Source organism: Lepidochelys kempii, chromosome 18 (genome assembly GCF_965140285.1).
Source record: "Lepidochelys kempii isolate rLepKem1 chromosome 18, rLepKem1.hap1, whole genome shotgun sequence".
Lineage (NCBI taxonomy): Eukaryota > Metazoa > Chordata > Testudines > Cheloniidae > Lepidochelys > Lepidochelys kempii.
The window spans coordinates 19,547,941-19,569,823 of record NC_136397.1 but is presented as its reverse complement, the minus strand read 5'-3'; the positions used below and the strand labels follow the sequence as shown (position 1 = coordinate 19,569,823).

Sequence of the window (21,883 nt, the reverse complement as noted above, 5' to 3'; positions counted from 1 at the left end):
CTTTCAGTGTGAGTTGGGTTTCTAATTCCCCTAGATCCTATTGGAAACCCCACTCTAAGTTTTCAGACATCAATAATTGTTTGATAAATTAGCACAGTTATTTGTTGAGCTAGGCAGTCCAGCTAGTGAATAGATCCAGAGCGCCAGATTGTGGGAGGGAGTGCAATCAGAATCTTTCCCACACAGTGACTGAATGGATTGCCAGCAAGATAGAAGCTTGCGCCATGAAATAATGGGCTGGTATGTTAGGTGTATGCCACAAGAGCAAATGCAAATGAGAGTGTGAGGGTGTTTGTGCAACCAGCCCAAGGTGCATTTGTGTACCTGGTATATGTTTGAAATGCTGCTTACTAGTAAGTGAAGAGCTGTTGATGAAAATGACTGCACATTCTGAAAACACCATAAAAAGGGGGCACCCTGATAAAAGGCTAGACAGTGACACAGGGTGGATTTCAACTAGGAGGGTTTATCAGTCACTGTCTGAAAAATCAGCACAGTCATTTGGTGAGCGAGGCAGTCCACGTCCTGAGGAGAGGCAGAGCTCCAGACTGAGAGAGGGGAGTGGCTGGAAAGGTTTGTGAACAAGATACAAGCATGCGCCATGGAATGATCGCCTTGGATAAGTAAAAGTGGAGATCCCTGTAGGAGGCAGGAAATATCTAAACTAAAGTGAGATCTCTTCCCAAACCCCTTGTGGTTATTTGTACATCTGAAGTGAAAACGTGACAAACCAGTGTAAATCTGCATAAGAAAACTTGCAACAAGAATCTACATTAACAGTAAATCCTTGCAATTGATACAGTTTCTACTCTATCGTGAAGTCCCCGCCATGCTGGAGACATGCTTTAGGGAGCTGTCCAGCCTCAATATTTGTGTGGCTTCCCATTAGGTCAGAGCCCCGCCATGTCAGTAGTTTGTTTTAATCTCTTCTTGGTGGGCTTTCTCAGAGAGACAAAAGAGAAAGGAATAGATTCATTTCTTTTTCTTTGTTTTTTCTTCTTCTTCCTCTTAAGAAAAGGTTTAAAGATTGAAAAATGAGCCCTGTCTTGTCTAAGTGAGGAATAATAAATAAAAGCAGGTGTGAAGGGTTGGAATTGGAAACAGCTGGATATGACGGATGTGATCTGACTTCTCTGGAGCTTCAGTCTTTAATCCCTGTGGCTCAGTGTGAATATTTCCCTCCTGATGCAATGCAGAAATAATAAATGGAACACAGCATATGGAGGAGTTCCTAAGTCTGAAGAAGAAGGAGGAGGGAGGGAGGGAACCACAGTTAACTCCTTATAAGCCTGCTTTTCCACCCTCCACACCTCAGTAATCTTCTAGTGTGTGTGCTACCATTTCTGAATGAGTAAATGTCTGCAATAATGAATTGGTTGCTAAAAAGGGAAAAGAGGACTGAAGAGGGATGATGATGCTTCAGAGCTTCTCAGTAGAAACCCTGGGATATTGTGTGTTGCAGTTAGACAATATCTTTTTAAAGTCAGTGTTTGTATTATTGTATTATTTATTATTATTTATTATTATTATTATTATTGTATTATTTATTTAAAGATGTGTAATGGCCCCTTTTAGCCGCACCACGTGGACACTTCTTACCAGTGGAAACACGCACTGCATTGACAATGCAACCACCTTACTCCCTGCTATTAAAAATTATCTAATTGTCAATCAAAAGTTTGAACAAACAGATAGGACTCACTCTGTGCCTTAAGGTTTGCCAAACCCTGGCTCTGACACACTGCCAGATGGAGCAAATTCCAGATTGGGTCATCCACCAAAAACATCCTGCCACCTATCCTGGAGAGCTCAGTCCAAAGAATGAATAGCAAGAGCAGCTCAGCAGATCAGAGCCATCAAGGTGGTACTTAGGGAGGGAGGCAAACTCTCAGACAACAGAATCCAAGACTTAAGGTTTAATATATTATAACCAATATCTTGAACTGCATCTAGAAGTGATCAGGTAACCAATGCAGAGCATGGATCACTAGTGTTATGTTGTTATGATGGCTGACTCCACTCGAGACAAGCCAATGCATTTTCACTACTGGATGCTTCCACTTGTATATCACTGATAACATCAAGCAGCAGTCTAGTTGTGGAGTTAGAAAACTATAGTTCACTATGGTAAGATCTGTATTGAAAAGGAGTATCTTGTCTGGCTCAGCTTTTCTAGCCTCTGAGACAATAACAAGGGGATAAAGGCAATATGTGGCATCACTGCGTCTGGGAAATCTACCTGTCTCCTTATTTATACCACACTCATCACCATAGTGTCTGATAAGCAGGAGCGGATTGAATTAGGATATTGTCAGGACTGTCGGATGGTTAGAGGCAGGCCTGGGTTCTACTGCTGGGTCTGCCAGTGTGTTTTTCATTGACCTCAGGAAGTCACTGAGGCCCAGACCCTCAAACGTTGTTAGGTACCTAACTCGGATTGAAATCAATGAAAGTTGGGTGCTGTGATGGCGGCTGCTCCACACACTCATCTTGAAAGGGTTAACATAGGCCAGATGAACCAATTAACCCATTAGGCTGTGGAGGTCGGGGGATAGTTAGGCTGAGAGGAGAGCCCTGATTAAGGGAAGCTCACTTGTGCAGGAACAGGTGTGGCTTCTATAAAACCAGGGAGCTGAAAGCAGAAAGGAGGCTGCAGAGAGGAGTGCTGCAGTCACTCTCCCTGGGACAAGAGAAAGGGATTTGGACCCAAGAGGAAGGGTTTTGCTAGCAGACCCAGAAGATAGGAGGTTAGCTAGAAGTGTGAAGAATGCAAGCCTGGGATAGGCAAAGTAGGAAGTAGTTCAGGGGAGCAGGAGGAAGGTTTGTGCTAGTACAGATCTTAGCTGCTGGAGATACGGCCCCTGGAGTGGAACCCAGCATACAGGGTAGACCTGGGTTCCCCTATCAGCCACTGAATTAATGGCACAATCTGGGCCGTGAACTTAGAGATAGTCTGGGTCCATTTGTTCTCGCCACCGAGGGGGTGGATCAGCAAAGGCAGTGGGACTGCTTGGGACAGCGTGAAAGACTATGATAATGCTCTGGAATGGGAGAACTCTTGTGACTTGTCTGGAGAGCTAAGCCATGAAGACTACAATAGCGAGACAATGGACCGAGGAACCACAAAAAGAGGGTGTCAGGCTGGCAGAGCTAATCCCCAGGTGCAGCCAGTAGGAGGCGCCATCTGCCATGAGTAGAGGACCCTGTGACAGGTGCCTAAATACCTTTGAGAAAGTGGGCCTAATCCTCTCTTGGAGTCCACATAAAAAATAGATACGATATCATACTTACCTGCTCCACAGTGGTTTTAGTTTCTGTGTCTGTAAAATGCTTTGAATCCTAGAATGAAAAGTGTTGGTTGAATGCAAAGAATTATTATTTATTAAGAAAGTTGCAATGAATGCCCTTTCTTGAGAATTGGTGTTTGGATTCTTTCCCCCTTGTCAGTTATGTTCCCAGAACCATGGTAGGATTTTTCAGAGGTAGTCTCTCAGGCTATATAGAAAAACAGAATATTTTGAAGGGCATTCTACTCCTGGCAATGTTGTCACAGCTTCCAAGCAGATTCTGCCAAAAAGAAAATTGTAGGAACCGCTGTTGTAGACTGCATAGTCATCGGCTTATATCAGGGAGTCAGTAGCAAGAATTCATTATACATTCACACAGCTGCAGATAAAGAGCACCTAAAATTGGATGCCCTGTTCCAGACATCTGTGATCCTGATATTATTAGATGGCATAAGTATCATCCTATGCTAGCCTCTGGAATTATTGCACACATTAGGGCATCTAATTTTTTCCCCTACAGATCCTTGGTTCTGTACAGCAGTTGTGACTAGCAGTTAGAGCAGGAGACCTGGAAGCCAAGACTCCTGGGCTCTATTCCTAGGTTTGTTTATTGACTTACTGTGCAACCTCTCTGTCTCAGTTTCCCTCTCTAGAAATAATATAATAAATACCCACCTCAAGGAGAGTTTGAGGCTTAAATAATTATAAGTGATTCTTTTTAAAGGCCCATATATATGTTTCATATTATAACTCAAAAAAGAGTAACCAATTTTGGTGAAACTTTCAAAACCATTCTCCCTACCCTCCGAGCAGGAAATGCACTTTTGGGCTGAGATTAGGCTCAAGAAAGTTAATCTTTAAAGGAACATTACTGGGAATAAGACAGTAAATGGTAGCTATTTGGACAGCAGTGCTTTTCAGGTTAAGTTCATGACTACTGTGGTGTCATTCTCTGTGGCAGAAAAACTAAGAAGTTTGTTAGCTAGAGGGATACAGACTAACACGGCTGCTACTCTGAAACCTAGGTAGAGGGAGTTTTTCAACAGCTTTAAGAGGAGTTAGGTGCCCAATGGGAGATGGATGCCTAACTCCACTTAGTACCTCTGAAAGTCTCTCTCTCTCAGCTATCTCAAGATCTTCAAGAAGTGGTAATTGTTTAAAATGTAAATCAGACAGTGTTGGTTACATTTTTGAACAATCTTTCTGCTTTTGGAATCTGACAGAAGTTTTTCAAACACTAACAGGTCACCTTTTGAGGATCACCACAATGGCGGGTTCTGCCCCTGATCGTTTGGAGCTGGCAGTGCTGCAGCTCTGGACATCAGTAGCAATGTCGGAAGTCCTGGCTCTCCAGACCAAAGGATTACGTTTGAGGATGTGGGCCAGTAGATGCACTGTTCAGTGTTACAGTTGTGCTGTCCCCATCTTCCTAATTTGTTAACTTTGTTTGTACTTCTGCCTTCTTTTTTAAAGCAGGACCTTCAAAAGTGCTCAGTGTTGGCTTAACTCTGTTCCCACTGACGTCAATGGGATTTTTCTCAATGACTTGGTGAGAACAGATTTAGGACTTCTGGAAATTCCACCCCAATTATCTACCACAAAATAGCCTTCTAAAAGAGAGGGGTTATATTTTTGATAGTTACAATATGCCCCTTCTCTAAGATCTCTGGCCTGCCTTCTCCACTCTGAGGTCACTTGGCCCCCAACTCTGATATCTAGTATGTTTCATCCATGCAGGATCTCAAAGCTTAGCTGCACTTCAGTGCTTGTATCTCTGCAGCTCTAAAACTTTTCTGCAGTCTTGAACCTTTGCCTTAGCCCGCAACTGCCACTGATGGGAATCAAGAGGGTTGTGTCATAATATGTACCATGTCATCCACACACATTTATATTCTTCACCAGGGCAGCAACAGAGCTTTCTGTGTGTGGAAAAGGAAGTTTTATATTACAGATTCTTTACATATTGCCCAACAATCAGGTAGTGACAAGTTTAGGCATTTTGAATATGATGCCAAGAGCTTTAGAATTGGGAACAAATACTGATAAGCATGTATAACCACCAGTATCTACATTCTAGCTAGAAGGTGTAAAAGAGGCTCACCTAGCTGTAGCTGTAGCATTACACCAGGATAGAAAAGTGTCAGGAATTGCCATAAATGCAGTTGACACCCCACAATACATACTGAATTCCGCCTGGGCTAGGAGTGGGACCTGTGTTGGATACTATTGACAGATACACTATTGCATTTGGTTAGATACAGAAATCTAAATTAATCCCTTGCAGGGACCATTTGGGGTGTACTTTAGCAGGACAGGAGGAGCCAAACTCTGCTTCCATGGATACCGTGCCACCTAACTGAAGTCAAATTTTGATCCAAAGTGACTTCATTGGAAGGACACTCCAAAGATGATGTAAGAATCTGGCCCAAATTCTGAAGTGAAAGCAATTCCGTTCCTGGTAAATCTCTTTTAGGGAGTCTAAAAATGAGCTGCGTAGTGGAAACCACAGTGCCATGTTAATCCACAGGTCAAATATGTTTCAGGCAGTTAATTTTCTCATTGACAACCTCTCTAACTTGAAGGAACCACTCCTTCTCAAATGCCGTTCATGCTAATGGAGATCTAAGCTCTCCTAAGGAAAATGAATAATTTTAAACTGCAAATGTACAAACTACATTGTGAGCAGGGCAGAGCATATTCAGCTGGGAATGTACCAAGATCACAAACTAATTTGCTTATTGGATTATAATGTTAAACATTAAGGAATACAAGACTCTTCATGTAATTCACCTTTTCTTTTCCTTGTCTCATTCAAATTGGCTACCATCCTGTCTGATGAAATCTAGTAGTCCGATATTCTACATGACTCAGGAGTGATTCTATATTCTATGTGCTTTTTATATATTATTTGTACTACAGTAGCAACCAGAATTGGGGCACAACTATGTAAAGTCCTGTACATATACATAATAAGATACACTCCCTGCCCTGTAGAGATGAAGGTCACAGTAGACAGGACAGACTGAAGGTGGGATAAAGGGTATTATTACCCAAATTTTACAGATGGATTACAGAGGCACAGAGAGTAAATGACTTGCTCAAGGTCACATAGGAAGTCTATGGCACAGCCAGGAAATAAAACCAGATATGCTATGTCCTAGACTAGTGTCTTAACTGCAAGATCATCCATCCTCTCTGATTTCTCTGATCTTTTCATGACCACCTTTAATGATGGTGTCAAACTATATTACTAAATAAACTGGTCTACTAGTCTGAACTAGTCTAGACTTTTCCTGTTTCTAAAGTGTATCGTGTCCTTTTATTAGGTTGCAGTAGTAAAACCTTATCATTTCCTAGAATTCTTTATTTTAGATTTTGTTTATTTGTAAATGCACCTGTATGCAGTTCTGGGCATATATACTGAAATTAAATAATAAAACATACAAACTAGGAGTCAGGTCCTGAACTAACCCTGAACTTGGTGGCCCTGAATTGCCACATGCAAGTCACCTGAATTAAATGGCATCCATAGGGAGTCACTTGCTATTCCCTGGTGAGGTGCTGCGTGGCCCTCACTTTATAGATTAAAACCAATACCTTGAATCTGAATTTTTTTGTACATGTGCTTATTCCTTTTCCCATCCTACAATCAATTAACCAATCCATTAATTTGCAGTTCATACAGCGACACAGATTCTAAGGCCAGAAGGGATGATTATGATCATCTAGTCTGACCTCCTGTAAAACTCAGGCCATAGAACTTCCCCAAAATAATTCCTAGATCTGAGCTTTTAGAAAAACATCCAATCTTGATTTAAAAATAGTCAGTGATGAAGAATCCACCAAGGTTCCACATTGCAAGCAGCTGTACACAAGTTGGGCCAGATCTTCAGCTGATGTAAATCAGCATAGCCCTACTGAAGTCAGTGGAGTCATTCTGATTTATAATAGCTCAGGATCTGGCCTGTTGGATCTAATTAAAGCAGAAACCTAGCTACTATGGAGAATAGTCAGAGCCAATCAAATCTGCATTTATCCAGGTCTACGGGTTACATTTTCAAACCAGTATGCAGGGAATTATTTGCACAACTCTTGTTCCCTGAACACAGTGTTGAAAATTTACCCTAAGTGTTTCAGTAGCCATCATCTGTGAGGACTTGGAGTGCCAGAGAGAGAGGTCACAACAAAATAAAAACCTGCCCCCTGAAAGATTTAATTTTCACCACAGGGAAAGTTAAAAGTGGAATGCAGATTTTTGTCTGTTGTCGTAAGGGAATTGATAGTTTACTCAGATGAGTTAAGGCAATATTATTCAAAGCTTTATAGGCAAGTACTGTACAAATATTGTGAAAGCAATTAAATATCTAATAGCAGCCCAATTAAGTTATTTTTATTAATAGATGATGAGATATTGGTAGAGTTTATTTGTAGCCAGCAGTTTAAGTACATCCTAAAAGGTTACATACTGTAGCAAAGAATTTAAGTAATCTAGGAGGGCAGCAAACTATGCTTATAAATAATCATTTGATCTGGATTTTTTTAAGAGGCAGAAATAAAAATGAAGCATTCAGCTAAGAAATTGGCAATGCATTGACTCTCAACATATACTTTCAGCTTCAGGAATGTAATCTACAATGAAAAACCCAGGAAAAATTAACATTAAAATTATGAGTTGGCTAATAGAGTAAAATAATTTCCATCCTTTAAAAGGTTCCACAAGGGTAGGATGTACCTCAGTAGCCTGCACCAATCTCTGCAGTCTGATCTGAATACATCAAGATGTGTGGTCTGCTTGCTTGTTTGTATTCACATTCAGTTCCAACAAAAGTTAACAGTGAAGCTTTATCACCTTTCAATTTGCTCCCATATCACAGTGGATAACTGCTTTATGAATTAATTGCAGTTTTTGCAGTATTTGCATGACAGTTTCAGCAGGAGACAGCATTTGGACAACTGTTAAGTATTGACAATCTGCCAGTATTCAAATCATTCTGTTTTACATCTCTCCTGATAAAGCACCTTAGCAGGTCAAATATGGCCCCGTCTAGTCAGCAGGGGTTTTCTGCATCACTGTGATAATTAAGATCGTGTTTCCAAATTAAAACACCCAGAGAACAGTTGAAATGATGAAGAGCACAGCTCAAATACTGAGCCCTTTGGGAACCCAGAGAGTGTTTGAAAACCATCACAAGAACACCTGCCTATGGTTACAAACTGAGAACCTGTTCTGTAACACTTACTAGGCTCCAAGAGGGCTCGTCCTAAATAAATTCCAACTGAACAAAGCAGTCCCACAGAGGCCTCCAAACCAACAAAAAAGCAGTTAGTAGTTTCTGGGTCAAAAGTTGCCCATACATTTTAGGGATACATTTTCAGTGCAATGCATGGGAATAGTATGAATGTGTGCCATTAACAAGTAAAACTAATTGCATATGCATAGTAACTACTATGCAACGTTTTGAAATGTTTATTCCCTAGTAACAGCAGCAAAAACAATTGCTTCCCTTCCACACGTATTCATAAGTCACTGCTGATCTCTCACAGCGCTAGCTCAATTTTTCAGGGTGATTTAGCTGCAATATCTGTTAGAGGTTTCTTATGACTCTTTTTTACTTTTTAAAATTATTATTCAAATATAAATATTGCTATTAAACTACATAGCAAATATCTTGACCTCACAAGATATGTGCAAAAGCACATGCAGAAATAACGTACATTTTGACAATTTGCCGTAATATTAAAGCGCCAGAGGACAAGTATTTATAGTGGGCCTAAACCTGTTGATGATTTCACTTGAAGTTGATTCTTCACTGAAATTGAAATAATTAATCTAAGAGGAGAATAGCAAATTTAGCAGGCTTAGCATTAGTTGGATCACCATGGAGCAAGAAATGGTTTCTTCAAAAACAACCTGGCTGTAATGGGAAATCACTGATGCTAGACAAGTTTCCAGTATTATTTCCAGCTGGATATCAAAGAAGTAAACTTTCACAACAGCAGCAAAGAGTCCTGTGGCACCTTACTGATGTATTGATGTATTGATGACAACAGGATAATAGAATAGGACCATGCCGTTACATGCTGCACTTCTGCAGAATTTAGGGATACTGTTGCTTTTCTGCAGAAGTGATGGAAGCAAATGAGTCCTGTTTCTAAAAGGAAGAGGCCTCAGAAATGTCCCAAAAAGACTTTTATACCATCGATTTTACGTCATCAGTTTTACAAGTGTGTGACTCTATTGACATACATGGTGTTTCACCTGATTTATCTCTGTCTAAGTGAGATAAGAATTAGGCTGGTTATCTGTACAACTATTCCTCATCTTTGGAGAAAGATTCTGTTTACAATATTGGTGTTTTCCAAAGAACTGATCCTGCTTTGCAAGGGGTTCAGGGTTAATCTTTTGGCTTTATGTTTCTGCACACCAAGAGAGAATTCTCCTATTTGGGACAGAGTTTGCAATGAGTAATGCATGAAACTCAGTCTCTTTGTCTGTTCATGGAATATCTGTGAGCAGATTGTGATTCTCATATGTATTTGCTAGTTGAAAGCAAAGCATTCATAAAATATTTCTAAAATTATTTAAATGTCTGTAGATTGATTGTTAACACTTACCTGCTTGAACTGTGTTCGTTAGTTATAATTGGCCAGATAAATCACGTGACTTAGCTTCTGCTCTCTGAATAGATACTGGGAGAAGCACTCTCAGGACAAATTTTTTCATAGCTGAATTTAAAATTCAGAGACATGACTCTGCCATTCACTTTCAGCGAATGTTTGAGCCAGTACCACTGAGTTGCTTGCAGTAGGAAAGTTAACGTCAAAGGATTGTGTGTGCCCAAAGTGAACCCATTTAAAAATCTGAGTGCAAGTTTACTGAAATCTCCCCTCCCACAAAAGTTCTGTATTCACCTAACTCAAGATATAGTACCGGACCTGAAGCAGAAATAATCCCATCCCTTCTACCCAAGCTTTTGCTTATGGGAGAGTCCACAGAGAAAAAAAGCATTTCCCTTAGAGAAGCTCTTCTCAACCACAGTGAGCGAGTGAGGGCTACAAGGGATTTGTACTGCCATTCTCTCCCATCTCCATCAGTCATGTGTACAGTTCTCCCAGGCCTGAAAGATGTTGTTTTTAACAAAACTTTATGGCCTGTTCTAATACCTTTACCGTGCTGTATGCAATGCATACTACTAAAGTTCTAACAAACAAAGAGAGAATGATACTCCAGTTCTAATTAAAGAAATAGGCTTCTATTGCTAACAGGCTCTTTCCCTCCGCTCCAATATTAAGGATCAATGGGCTGTCACATGCATATCTTTTTAATACATGCCAGCTGAGATGACATTAAAGTGATAGAATGATCACTATAATCAATGCAATTCAAGAGAGTTTTGTGGCTTAAACATGAACTTGACTTTCCTCTGAAATTCTGTCTTTAAAGGTAACATTGTCAGAGCAGCAAAGTACAAGGTTGCATTTTGGTTTAAAAAATATACAACCTTGGGATGGCAGAATTAAAAAAAAAAATCTTCATGTAGCTGTAGGTTTTCTTATTTAACTCATATTTTAATGCAATTCAAAGGACCTCCATATTTATTCGTAGTGCCATACTAGACTGAATCAGAAAATATTCTCAAGTGGAAGGAAATCATACTGAGCTGCCCAAAGAGAAGAGCTAATGGAGGAGGCATCCTCAAGTTTTTATTTCCGTAATAGTGGTGTATTAAACCATGCAGATTGACACTGCGGCACATAAAAATGATTCATTCTACTCAAAGGCAGCTGACATTGATCTTTCTTTGCCTTTAAAACATGAAAGTATGGGTTGCCTGAACGGAGTGAGCATGTGTGTATGCTGAATGCCAGTACAGGTAATACCAAACAGGCTTATCCGTGTCACTTGAAATGATAGGCTAATCTAGTGGGTTTTGGCCTCTCCATAAGCACATTCTTTTTGGCCCCTTACAAGCAGATGCATCTATTAAAGAGACCATCATGTTGATGCTGCAGTATATAATTACAGCAGGGAAAACAAAACACAAAAGGAACAGCTTAATTTTGAGCTAATGGAATCCATACATACCATTGTTTTCATATTTTAATCAGTGCCTTTAAAATCTACTTACACAAAATACTTTTGAACTCTTTTTTTGTTGTTGTTTTTTGTTCTGGGTTTATTTTTTCAACGCCCTAGAGGTTTTGTAAAAACTCTTAGGATTCTTGTAAACCCTTTTATTTCTCTTAAAGTTGGCAGACTAACAGGCTTTAGTTATTCTTAGTGCTAAATTATTTATCTTCCTTTCCCCTCCTAGCCCTGACTTCTGAATCTTTAACTTGACTCTTGGGATATATCTGGGGCCTTTTTCCATTTAAAATAAAGCAGTTTTCATCTTTTGTCTTTCATTTTTTATCATGAAAATTGTACATGCAAAGTTTGAATATCTAAGTATCTTAAAGGTGCAGTGTCTGGATTTTTGTTTAAGTGTCATTTTCAGTAGACTAACCTTACTACATAAAGGACAATTTCAAATTCAGCTTGTTCATGACAGCTAGTTCACCATCTGAAATCATTGCAGCAGTAGCATCTGGAGTTGAAATTTTTTAAGACACCAGTACTATCTTACATAATGTATGCTAGATCAGTCTCAAGGCTGTTTCCCCACAAGTCATAAATTAAAAAAAAGTTACTAAGCCTTTCTTGACAGTATGTATCTTGATATTGTATGATGATAAAACAACAGAATTTACAATGCCAGAACACACATTTGAGCCTTCAAATCCAGCATCCTGCTGAACCTAATGTTACAGCTCTACTTTGTTTGGGCATATCACTGGAAAGTGATTAATGTACTTTAATGGGACGTAAGCACATGCCTGAGTACTTTGCTGAACAGGAATAGTATTACTCAAATGCTTAAAGTGATGCACATTCCTAAGTGCATTGCTGAACTAGGGCCCTAACGACTTCTGGTGGGGAAGTAGCAGCACATAAACTCTGAAGCAACAAAGATCTTTTCATGCAAATGTCACTAGTGCTGGAAAAATAGTAACAAGAAATACAGAAAATATTAAATAAACATAATTATAACCTAAAAAACAGTTTTTCAGAGTTAACCATAGATGTTGATGGATTTTAATGCATATAGCTCCCTGTGCACAAAGGAATATAGCATACTCCCTAGAATGTGAATAACATATTTAACATTTTAAGGTAGATAGTTTTGTAGTCTGCGGGGTCATATAGCACACTTGTGATCAATGCAGGACCTATTAGGTTGATACTTTGAAGAACTGTCTTACTTTACTTTGCATTTTTGGTGCTATATAAGTAAAGAATGTAAGAGCAACACAGACAAAAAATATAAGATCTCTTTTTGGCTATAAGAATAAGCATTGCTAAAATATATATTATTTGAAGAATTCCCCAAAAGCAGAAAGACAAATTGTCCAGACTAATAGAAAGAAAGGGGGTATTTTTGTATTCTTAGCCTGACCCCTTGTTTACATTTATCTTAAAATATTCTGTCATTTAACACAGATAAACTATTGGTAGGTTTCCAAAGCAGAGATCTCAGGTCTCTCTGGAGGTGCTTGCTTTTGGTGGCAGTTTGTTTTTAGATGATTCTGGAGCTGGTGTAGATTCTGAGCTTTGTTTGGAAGTTGGCATTAATCATACAGTATATGTAAATGTGCTACTTCTGATTATATAATTCAGTCTGGAGGTGAGCTATGTTTTTTAGGTTAGTTAATGAAACTTTTGTCTTCTTGGCTACTGCAGTGCTTTGCTACAAATCTTGTAGGTACAGCTCTTCAAGTTTTGCAGTTGGTAGGAAATTTAGTAGCTAAGGCCCTGATTCAGCAAAGCACTTAATCACATCTTTAACTTTTAAGCATGTATTTAAGTTCATCTATATTCAGCAACACAAACTTAAGTGTGACTTAAATATTGACTTAAGTGTGACTTAAATATGCTTAAGTGTTTTGCTGAATCAGGGTCTAAATTAGTTGCTAGTACTAAGTCTTTTCATCATGTTACCCCATTTTGTTCCCTTTTCAACCTGTAGCATGTCCATGTGCAGACTGCCAATAAGGGCTCTGATTTAATAAAGCAAGAAAGTACATGCTTAAGTACGTGAATAGTCTCATTGACTTCAATATAGGACTTAAGCACCTGCTTAACATTAAGCATCTGCTTATGTGCTTTCCTGAATAAGGATGCTTTCCTCAATCAGCGTCCATATGCTTAAAATTAAGCATGTGCTTAAGTGCTTTACTGAATCGGGGTGTAAAGAGTCACATACATTTGCACACATGGGCCAGATCCTCATGTGGTGTAAATCAATGGAGCTATAACTATTTGCGCAATCTGAATGTCTGGCTCTATGGGTCTGATTTTCCACTGCCTTCAACCTTATGCAGTCATTTACAACTGTGCAATATGGGCACTTTGTACTCCCTTTGCATGAGTGTAAATGGTTGCATCCATTTATACCCATGGTGGGCAGTAGAGAATCAGGCTCAGATTCCTTCATCCCACTATGGAATTCAGTTACTTTGGTTAATAGAATATTGGAATCATCAACCATTTTTAAAGCTAACCTTGCAAAATGCACAAAGTAAAACTTAATGTACCAACAAATACACACTGAAAGGGTCAAGTGTATCAGGTATGAGCTCTGCTATGAGATAGCTGTAAAGTGGTAAAAACTTTCTGAAAATCAGCGTGCACATGAGCCTATGGAGGTTTGATCCTTCATTATGTAAGTTTTGGTAATTATTTCAGTGGGAGCAGGATTGGACCTGTAAAGCATAACTTTGGTTCTGATTTCCTCTAGCCAGTACTGTCATGATACTCAGGCCAGGTAGAGTATGTGAGACTAACTGTATTAAATCTAGGGCTTTTGCTTTCTTTTAGTGTTCTTATTTTTCCCAAGTCTTGGAGTGTCTCCTTGAAAAGTGGTTCAGAAATGTAAGTTTGATTGATGGGTTTTCTGTTCGCTCTATATGTGGACGTACTTAAGATGACAGGTTTCAGAGTAGCAGCCGTGTTAGTCTGTATCTGCAAAAAGAAAAGGAGTACTTGTGGCACCTTAGAGACAAACAAATTTATTTGAGCATAAGCTTTCATGAGCTACAGCTCACTTCATCGGATTCATGCAGTGGAAAATACAGTGGAGAGATTTTATATACATAAAGAACGTGAAACAATGGGTGTTACCATACACACTGTAAGGAGAGTTATCAGTAGAGAATCAGGCTCAGATTTCTTCATCCCGCTATGGAATTCAGTTACTTTGGTTAATAATAATACTTAAGATGGAGATACGTGGATGGCTGTTTCAAATGCTGCTAGGAGATATGATATAGAAAAATTAGAAACTGGATAAAGAGGTAATAAGTATATTGTAACAGACAGTCCTGTATCTTGTAATGGTGGCTCTCCAGCTCTAATTTCTGAGTATCATTATCAGTAGAAGTGTTGTGATAGCTATGCTTTTTTCCTGTGTTCTGCAGGTCTGAAGTGACAGCCAAAGGGTACAAGTCAAAACAGGATCAGCACTCCATGAAGAACTCTAGAGTATTGCCAGGTAAGGATTTTGAGCTGTCTGCATTACCATACACATCAAGTGAAGTGTTTCGGAAGCTGAGTAGCAGTGTAATTTCACAAAAAGAAAAGGAGTACTTGTGGCACCTTAGAGACTAACCAATTTATTTGAGCATGAGCTTTCGTGAGCTACAGCTCACTTCATCAGATGTTTACCGTGGAAACTGCAGCAGACTTTATATACACACAGATAAAGTCTGCTGCAGTTTCCACGGTAAACATCTGATGAAGTGAGCTGTAGCTCACGAAAGCTCATGCTCAAATAAATTGGTTAGTCTCTAAGGTGCCACAAGTACTCCTTTTCTTTTTGCGAATACAGACTAACACGGCTGTTCCTCTGAAAAGTGTAATTTCAGGATCAAAATAACTAGGTCATGATGAGGATCATGACCACTTGTTTTTAGTACATTTTCAGACCATTAAGTGGCAGGCTAGTCCTAATTTCCTAGGGCTTTGTTTCAAAACACATGATTTCTTCAACATCTTGTCTATCACAAAATGATAATAGTTTTAGGTTCCTCCGAAGTGAATCATGATTCCCTTGTACTTAAATCACTGTTTGTTTGGTGTCCGCCAAAACAATTATGATTTATCTTGGATCTGGTTATAAGCAAGGTCATGGAAGCCTTTTAACCTCACACTCTCAGTGACACCAAAAAGAAAACAGAATCACATATGGAAGGGAGCTCTCATAGTAGGAGCTTACTTTTAAAAAATTCAGTGATTGTGGAGGTGTGGCAATAGCATGGTGATAGACCAGGAAATCCGCATTTGAAGAGATGCTCGCCCTTTCAACCACAGTTAAGTAGAATAAGCAATGTATTCTGCTATCTCATGATCTCCTGATCTCTTGGGGCTTGATCCTTAGCTGATGTAAATCAGTCTAGCTGAGTTGAATCAATGGAGGTAGACCTATTTACACAAGCCATGGAGTTGGTCCTTGGTGTCCAAGGTGCGTTGGTAGGGTGGCAGGAGGCAGCACATTATGATCTCCTGATTGGAGGGTAAAGATTGAGAAAGCGTCTTACTGGGATTGGAAAAGATGGGAGAGACTTTTTTTTCATATGCTATAAATAGTTGCATTTTTAATTTTAAAAACCACATATTTATTATCGTATCCATATATAAAAACTATTCTTGTGAGTGTTTACCAAAAAGATTGCTGCTATCCTAGTACTCTCACTCTTCTGCTGAAAGTGAAAGATGTTTCTGCAGTTCTATGCTTAAAGCTTCCCAGGCACAGGGACTCAGTGATGAAATGGAAGACGAATTTTTATTAACTACTGTTCTGTTATCAAAGATGTGCGTTTTCAAAAGTGAAGGTAATTAACCACTGGAACAGATTGCCAAGGGCTGTGGTAAATTCTCTATCACCTGGAGGTCTTTAAACCTGGATTGGATGTCTGTCTAAATTATTCTATAGCTCAATTGCACCAAGTCAGACTATATGATCATAATGGTCCCTTCTGCTTAAAAATCTATGTATCTGTGAATTTAAAAATACACAAAAGAATAGCTGTTTCAAAACTTATCTGATTGATCTTGCATATTATAATTCTGACTTTATTGATTCTGTTGTTGACGGCACAGATTTCAGCCCCTGATTTGACTCGTCTACTCAAAGGATCGTTGTCATCTGCGATATTTTCTTTCATGTGTCTATTTCATTTTTATACTCATTACTACCAAGCTATAACTTTCTTTTTCATTTTTGAAGTTGGTGACCTCTGAAGGTTTTTGCATCTCTGAAAGTTTCATTGATGAAAAAATATCAGGTATCATATTCTGGAAAACCTATGACCCATTAACTTATGTCTATTAATAGCTGAAAAATTCATAAACCTTTACATAATGATTTTCTTTAAGTACAGTAGTATTAGCTTTTATGATAATTTTACTGTTATTTATGATCCACAAAAATGTCCATTGAAAAGAGAGAGAATCACATAGGAAGGCTAATTTGTAGATACTTTAATAGCTTATATTAATTGTTGCAGTTTCTATTAAAGAGTAAGGAGGTTACAAAGCCTGTCTTTATAAACCAAGAATAATTCTGTGTAAGAAAAGTTATATTATTAATGGTGGTTTAAAGTGATTTCTTGGGGAGCTGCAATAATTCATTCATAAATTCCATTCATCTTCTTTATGGTTTGAAAATATTTGTATCTGTACCATCATGACCTGATTAAAGACCCTTTTTGTCTGTGTGCAGTTATCCTGTGCTTCACATTGATGTTTTTAAAGCTCAGAAATTAGTAGCAAATGCAGTTGCTTTCAGTACAGGAGACTGATCTGAAGAAACTCAGAATTTGAGTTGTTTGGGACCCACTCCTCCCTGATCTGATATCAATGGGAGTTCAGAGCATTTGGCGTGCACCTGGACTGGGCTCTTGGAGACTGATCCAGAAAACGCTAATTCATGTGCTTAACTTTACTTATAAGAGTAGCCCCCCTGAAATCTATGGGACTGTTCATGCAAAAAAATTGTGCATATGTTTAGGTTGGGCGGGGCAAAGTACTACAAGATTTGATGTAAGAAACAATTCTATGCTGGCCCAATGTAGGATGAGCGACTAGATGGCCCCAAAACACTATCTTTTACATCTCTAATTTATATACTCTCACACCCATATGTATATATATATATATATGACCAATGAAACAGTGGAGACCAAAAATGGGAGAAAAAGCTTGTGCCAAAGAAATTTTAAATGGTTTTTAAGTACTTGTCAGCATAAAGGCTTGCATGCTCTGAAGAAGACTCCTAAGCATTGCTGGTATATACCTAATGCAACTGAGACTGTCTTATATTTTTAGTTTAGTAATAAATAACATGCTCAACTACATGGCACCTGGAAACATCACATGTGGAAGGAAAATGTTCATATATAACTGCCCACAATTTATAACAGAACTAACCCTTTCCTTGTGAGCCACCTGCCCACTCCCACTCCCCAAAATGAGAAAAAAACAAACAAAAGAAGAAAGTGCCTTTATAGTTTTTGATCTGGTCAAGGGAAGTTTTGGCTAAAAGGATTAGCCGTGCACCAGACCAAAATAACTTGGTCTCTCTGATGTACCACCAGGGGGAGTGAGTTCTGCAGCCAAAGACTCTCCATCGAGGATACCCTGCCTTTCAACCTCAGGGATTGTCAGCAAGACCTGATCTCTGCTGCCACAAAGGTGTGCATAGGAAGAGGTGCAAGGTTGAATCCTTACCCCATTGAAATAAATGGGAGTTTTGCCATTGACACCAATCAAGCTAGGATTTCATCTACAGTCTCTTACATAGCCATGTCTCCACCAGATAGGGAATTGTACCCAGTGGGGAACTAGGACAATGTCCATGTATCCAGAAATGTCATTCTTCCAGCAGTTGGTTACTCTAAGCAGGCCAGTTGATGCATTCTGCACTAACAGAAGCTTCTGAGATAGGATAAACAGTAAAATGTAAAGAGATCTCAAGGACAAAAATTGCTAAGATAGCAAATGCATACTTTTTATACATCCAGGGTATACATATGTATTTCAGGGCTCTGTGCTTCACTGTTGTCAAGAAAACACTCCACAACATAGAAATGACCTTTCTTTCACCATATATAGAATTCCATTGAAATGAATGGGGCTGATTTTGTATGATATTATAGAATACACTGCCTCCTATATTTTCCCACACTGTGTTTAGATGGGTTTTAAAAAGTAGCAAAGACATTTTATACTGTACTGCTTTGCAGTGCTTTAAAACAAACAAATTCCAGATAGAGAGTTGTGATATTGTATTATTTTTTCCCTGTTTCAAATGTCATTGTATTTTTCAGAACAGATGGGAGGAGAAATAAAGGAGGGGAAGATTTGTATACAACAAAATCTAACAGCCTTTCATAGATTCATAAATTCATAGATTTTTAAGGCCAAAAGGGACCATTATGATCATCGAATCTGACCACCTGCATATCAGAGGGCAGAGAATTTCACCAAGTAATTCCTGAATCAAGCCCATAATTTCTATTTAAGCTAGGAAAAACACTGATCTTGATTTAAAGACTTCATGTAATGGAGAATCCACCACCTCTCTAGGTAAGTTGTTCCAATAGTTGGTTAATGACCTTCGCTGTTAAAAATGTGCATCTTCTCAAGCTGCAGGGCAGGATATCATTTCTGGTACTCCACAGAATGAAAAACTTGAGAACCCAAGCCAGGAGCGATCTGGGCACTGAGTAGAGCGATACCATACAGATATTTTTTTCTGAATGGGTCACAGAATTAAACCATTTGACAACCATTGGTAAGGATATGATTTGGACACGGAGGTCACAGATTCTGTGATTTTAACAGACCTCCATGGCTCCTTGGGCTTCAGCCTACGCCACAGCGGCAGGCCTGGAGTAGCGGCCGGCAGCCAGCTGCCAGGGCTGGAGCAGCCACCGGCACCCCCGTTTGTTAGTCCCCCTCATCCCCACACACTATTTTTAGTAATAGGGACTGGTCACAGGCTTCCATTCATTTTTGTTTATTGCCCACGACCTCTCCCTGAGTTTCACTAAAAATACCCCTGACAAAATCTTAATCTTAACCATCAGTATAGTAACACTTGCCATAAGGTTCCGCATATAGTCTGAAAAATCTGACATTTCATTCTAGCTTGTGACAAGGTGCTCCAATCACCGCTAGGATGGCACCTCCTACTGGCCGTTCTGGGGATTAGCTTCTCGAGGTCAATGCCCACTCCCGCGTTTGCATGCCATCTCTCCCTGGTCTGCATCTCTCCCTGGTCCCTCTCTCACTCTGGGTGCTGCAGCCTCCTCTTTGTGACTTGGTCCTCTGGCCAGGTCACTATATGTGTTTTCCCCTTCTGGGGTACCAAAGTCTTCCTTCAACAATCCTGGGCAGTCTTCCTATTTTCTGTCTCATAGTGCCATTCCCTCAGTGGCTGGCAGGGGAACCCAGCCTGCCCTCTACTCTGGGTTTTAGCTCAGGGACCCTCTAGCCAGCAGTCAAGGTCTGTTCCATCCTGGACCTTACTGCCTTTCCCTGAGCCCTTTCCTTGCCATCTGGCACTCCCAACTGCAGACTACTCTCTGTAGACCAAAACCTTCCTCCCTGCTTGCAGGGAGTGACTTCAGTCCATTTCCCATGAGCCCCCACTCCTGCCAGTTTCCTGCCTTTATAAATCCAGCCCAGCTTGTTCCTCATCAGCGGGGCTCCCTCACTCATTCAGGGAATTACTTAGCCACCTGACTTCTCTTAGCTATGGCCTGCCAGGTTATTTAGCCCCCTTCTCAATCCACATTAACCCTTTCCAGGCAAGTTTGGGGTTAACAACCCATCACATAGCTGTTAGATTTCAGTACACTTAAACTGAGGTTTGTGGGGAAGTCTGTGGAGAAACTGTTATTACTTTAATGATTGTTATAGGGCAAAACCTGCTCTTCTTTGCCCATGGTCACAGAGGGCTATGGCAGCTCTGGAACTGGTACACTGGTGTGGGTCCCGAATGGTAGAACCTAGCACAGCGTTCTGCAAATTCTGGGTCTGTGGTCTTCTGGGACTTCCTGCACTCTGGAGTAGCGATGAAGACAGGCAGGGCTTTTGGATCCATTGTTATATGTCTTGGAGTAGAGGATTCCTTTTCCCTCAGCCTTGGTGCCTGGGGTACATCTAAGTATGCAGCCTCTTTCCTCCAACTCTACATTGAGAACATTTTTGAGACCTTTTATGGGCAGATTTTTTTTTTTGGAGGATAAAGAGGAGAAAGAGTAAAAGGAACATAATGTGTATGTATGTATGTAAGCAATAAAAGGGAAATAATGAAAGTTGCAAATAGAAATATGGAAAGAATATTTAATGAAAACACAACTGATCTAAGGGCTTCCTTAACCATGGAAAAATGCATTCCAACTGTCCAGTGCCCATTGTTATGCATTTACAATTAATACCACACCAAGGAACAGTTTTTGAAAATAACATTGTCCTGACGGTCATGCACATGGAAATAGCATGCAATTCTAATACTATACATATAGAGTGTATGAGAAGGATGGGGCTGGGGCCCAACACACACTAATAATTCCCTAGAAATTTTGTTATGCTTCTTAGTTTCAATTAATGAGAGCTGAATTTCAAACAATGTGGCTATTGCAGGAATGTTTGCTAAAGGCACAGCTGTGTTCAAATAAACAAAAACCAACCGGCAGTGCTGGTGCAGTCTTCAGCCATGATCCTTTAAAGGCTTCTGATCAAGCTTAACTTTATGCCCTGTGAGACTAGCCCTATTGACGTCAGTGGGGCCACAGAGTAAAGCACGTCTTTGAGGGATCACAGCTTTATACTAGATCCTGAGAGGTCAACAAAACATGCTTTAAGGTGTAATTTATTTAAGGTGTAAATATTTAAAGATTGTTCCTTACATGGAAAAACTTTTCTAATGTATTGGGGCAGTTCTTCAACATGTAAAATGTTCGTGCTTGGTATTTGTACAATGTTTCAAAGGCTATCGTATCCTCTGTGATATTTTTTAAAATTATTTTAGAGGCAAGCTGTGGTGCATATTATTTGACTGCAAAGCTGCTGCATTTGGGGGGAATATATAATATTTGTGTACTTTGAAAGATATACTGTCAAAATTAAAGTTTTACAGCTTCTCCGTAGCTGGAGAGAACACACTTTTATTAATGCATAAGGCTGGAGAAATGCATTTAAAATATTAATTTTTAGGAATGGATGGTAGATAGGAATGATCATTTTAAATTCTTGGAAGGCACTCTGATCATATGCAATGGGGGACCACATAAGAACCTACTCTATCTTTCTGTCTGTTTGTCTACTCTGAGTTTTTATAACATTTAAAGTTGAATTTTCAGACATGGTCTCCAATTTTTTACTGGGATACTCAATGTCATGGATTAGATGTGTTTCTACTGGGGTCCTGCAGGAATAATTTCTTGGCCCTACAACAGTTAACCTTTTTAGTAATGACCTGGAAGAAAAC

General features: G+C 39.5%; 1 protein-coding gene across 1 annotated transcript in view; it reads left to right on the top strand.

Annotated features, from left to right (window-relative positions):
- Nucleotides 1–21,883, top strand: part of MORN1 (MORN repeat containing 1) — a 195,202-nt gene that overhangs the window by 81,514 nt on the left and 91,805 nt on the right. Inside the window, 1 exon segment of the mRNA XM_078849320.1 lies at nt 14,805–14,878. Coding sequence (XP_078705446.1) covers nt 14,805–14,878 — 74 coding nt within the window.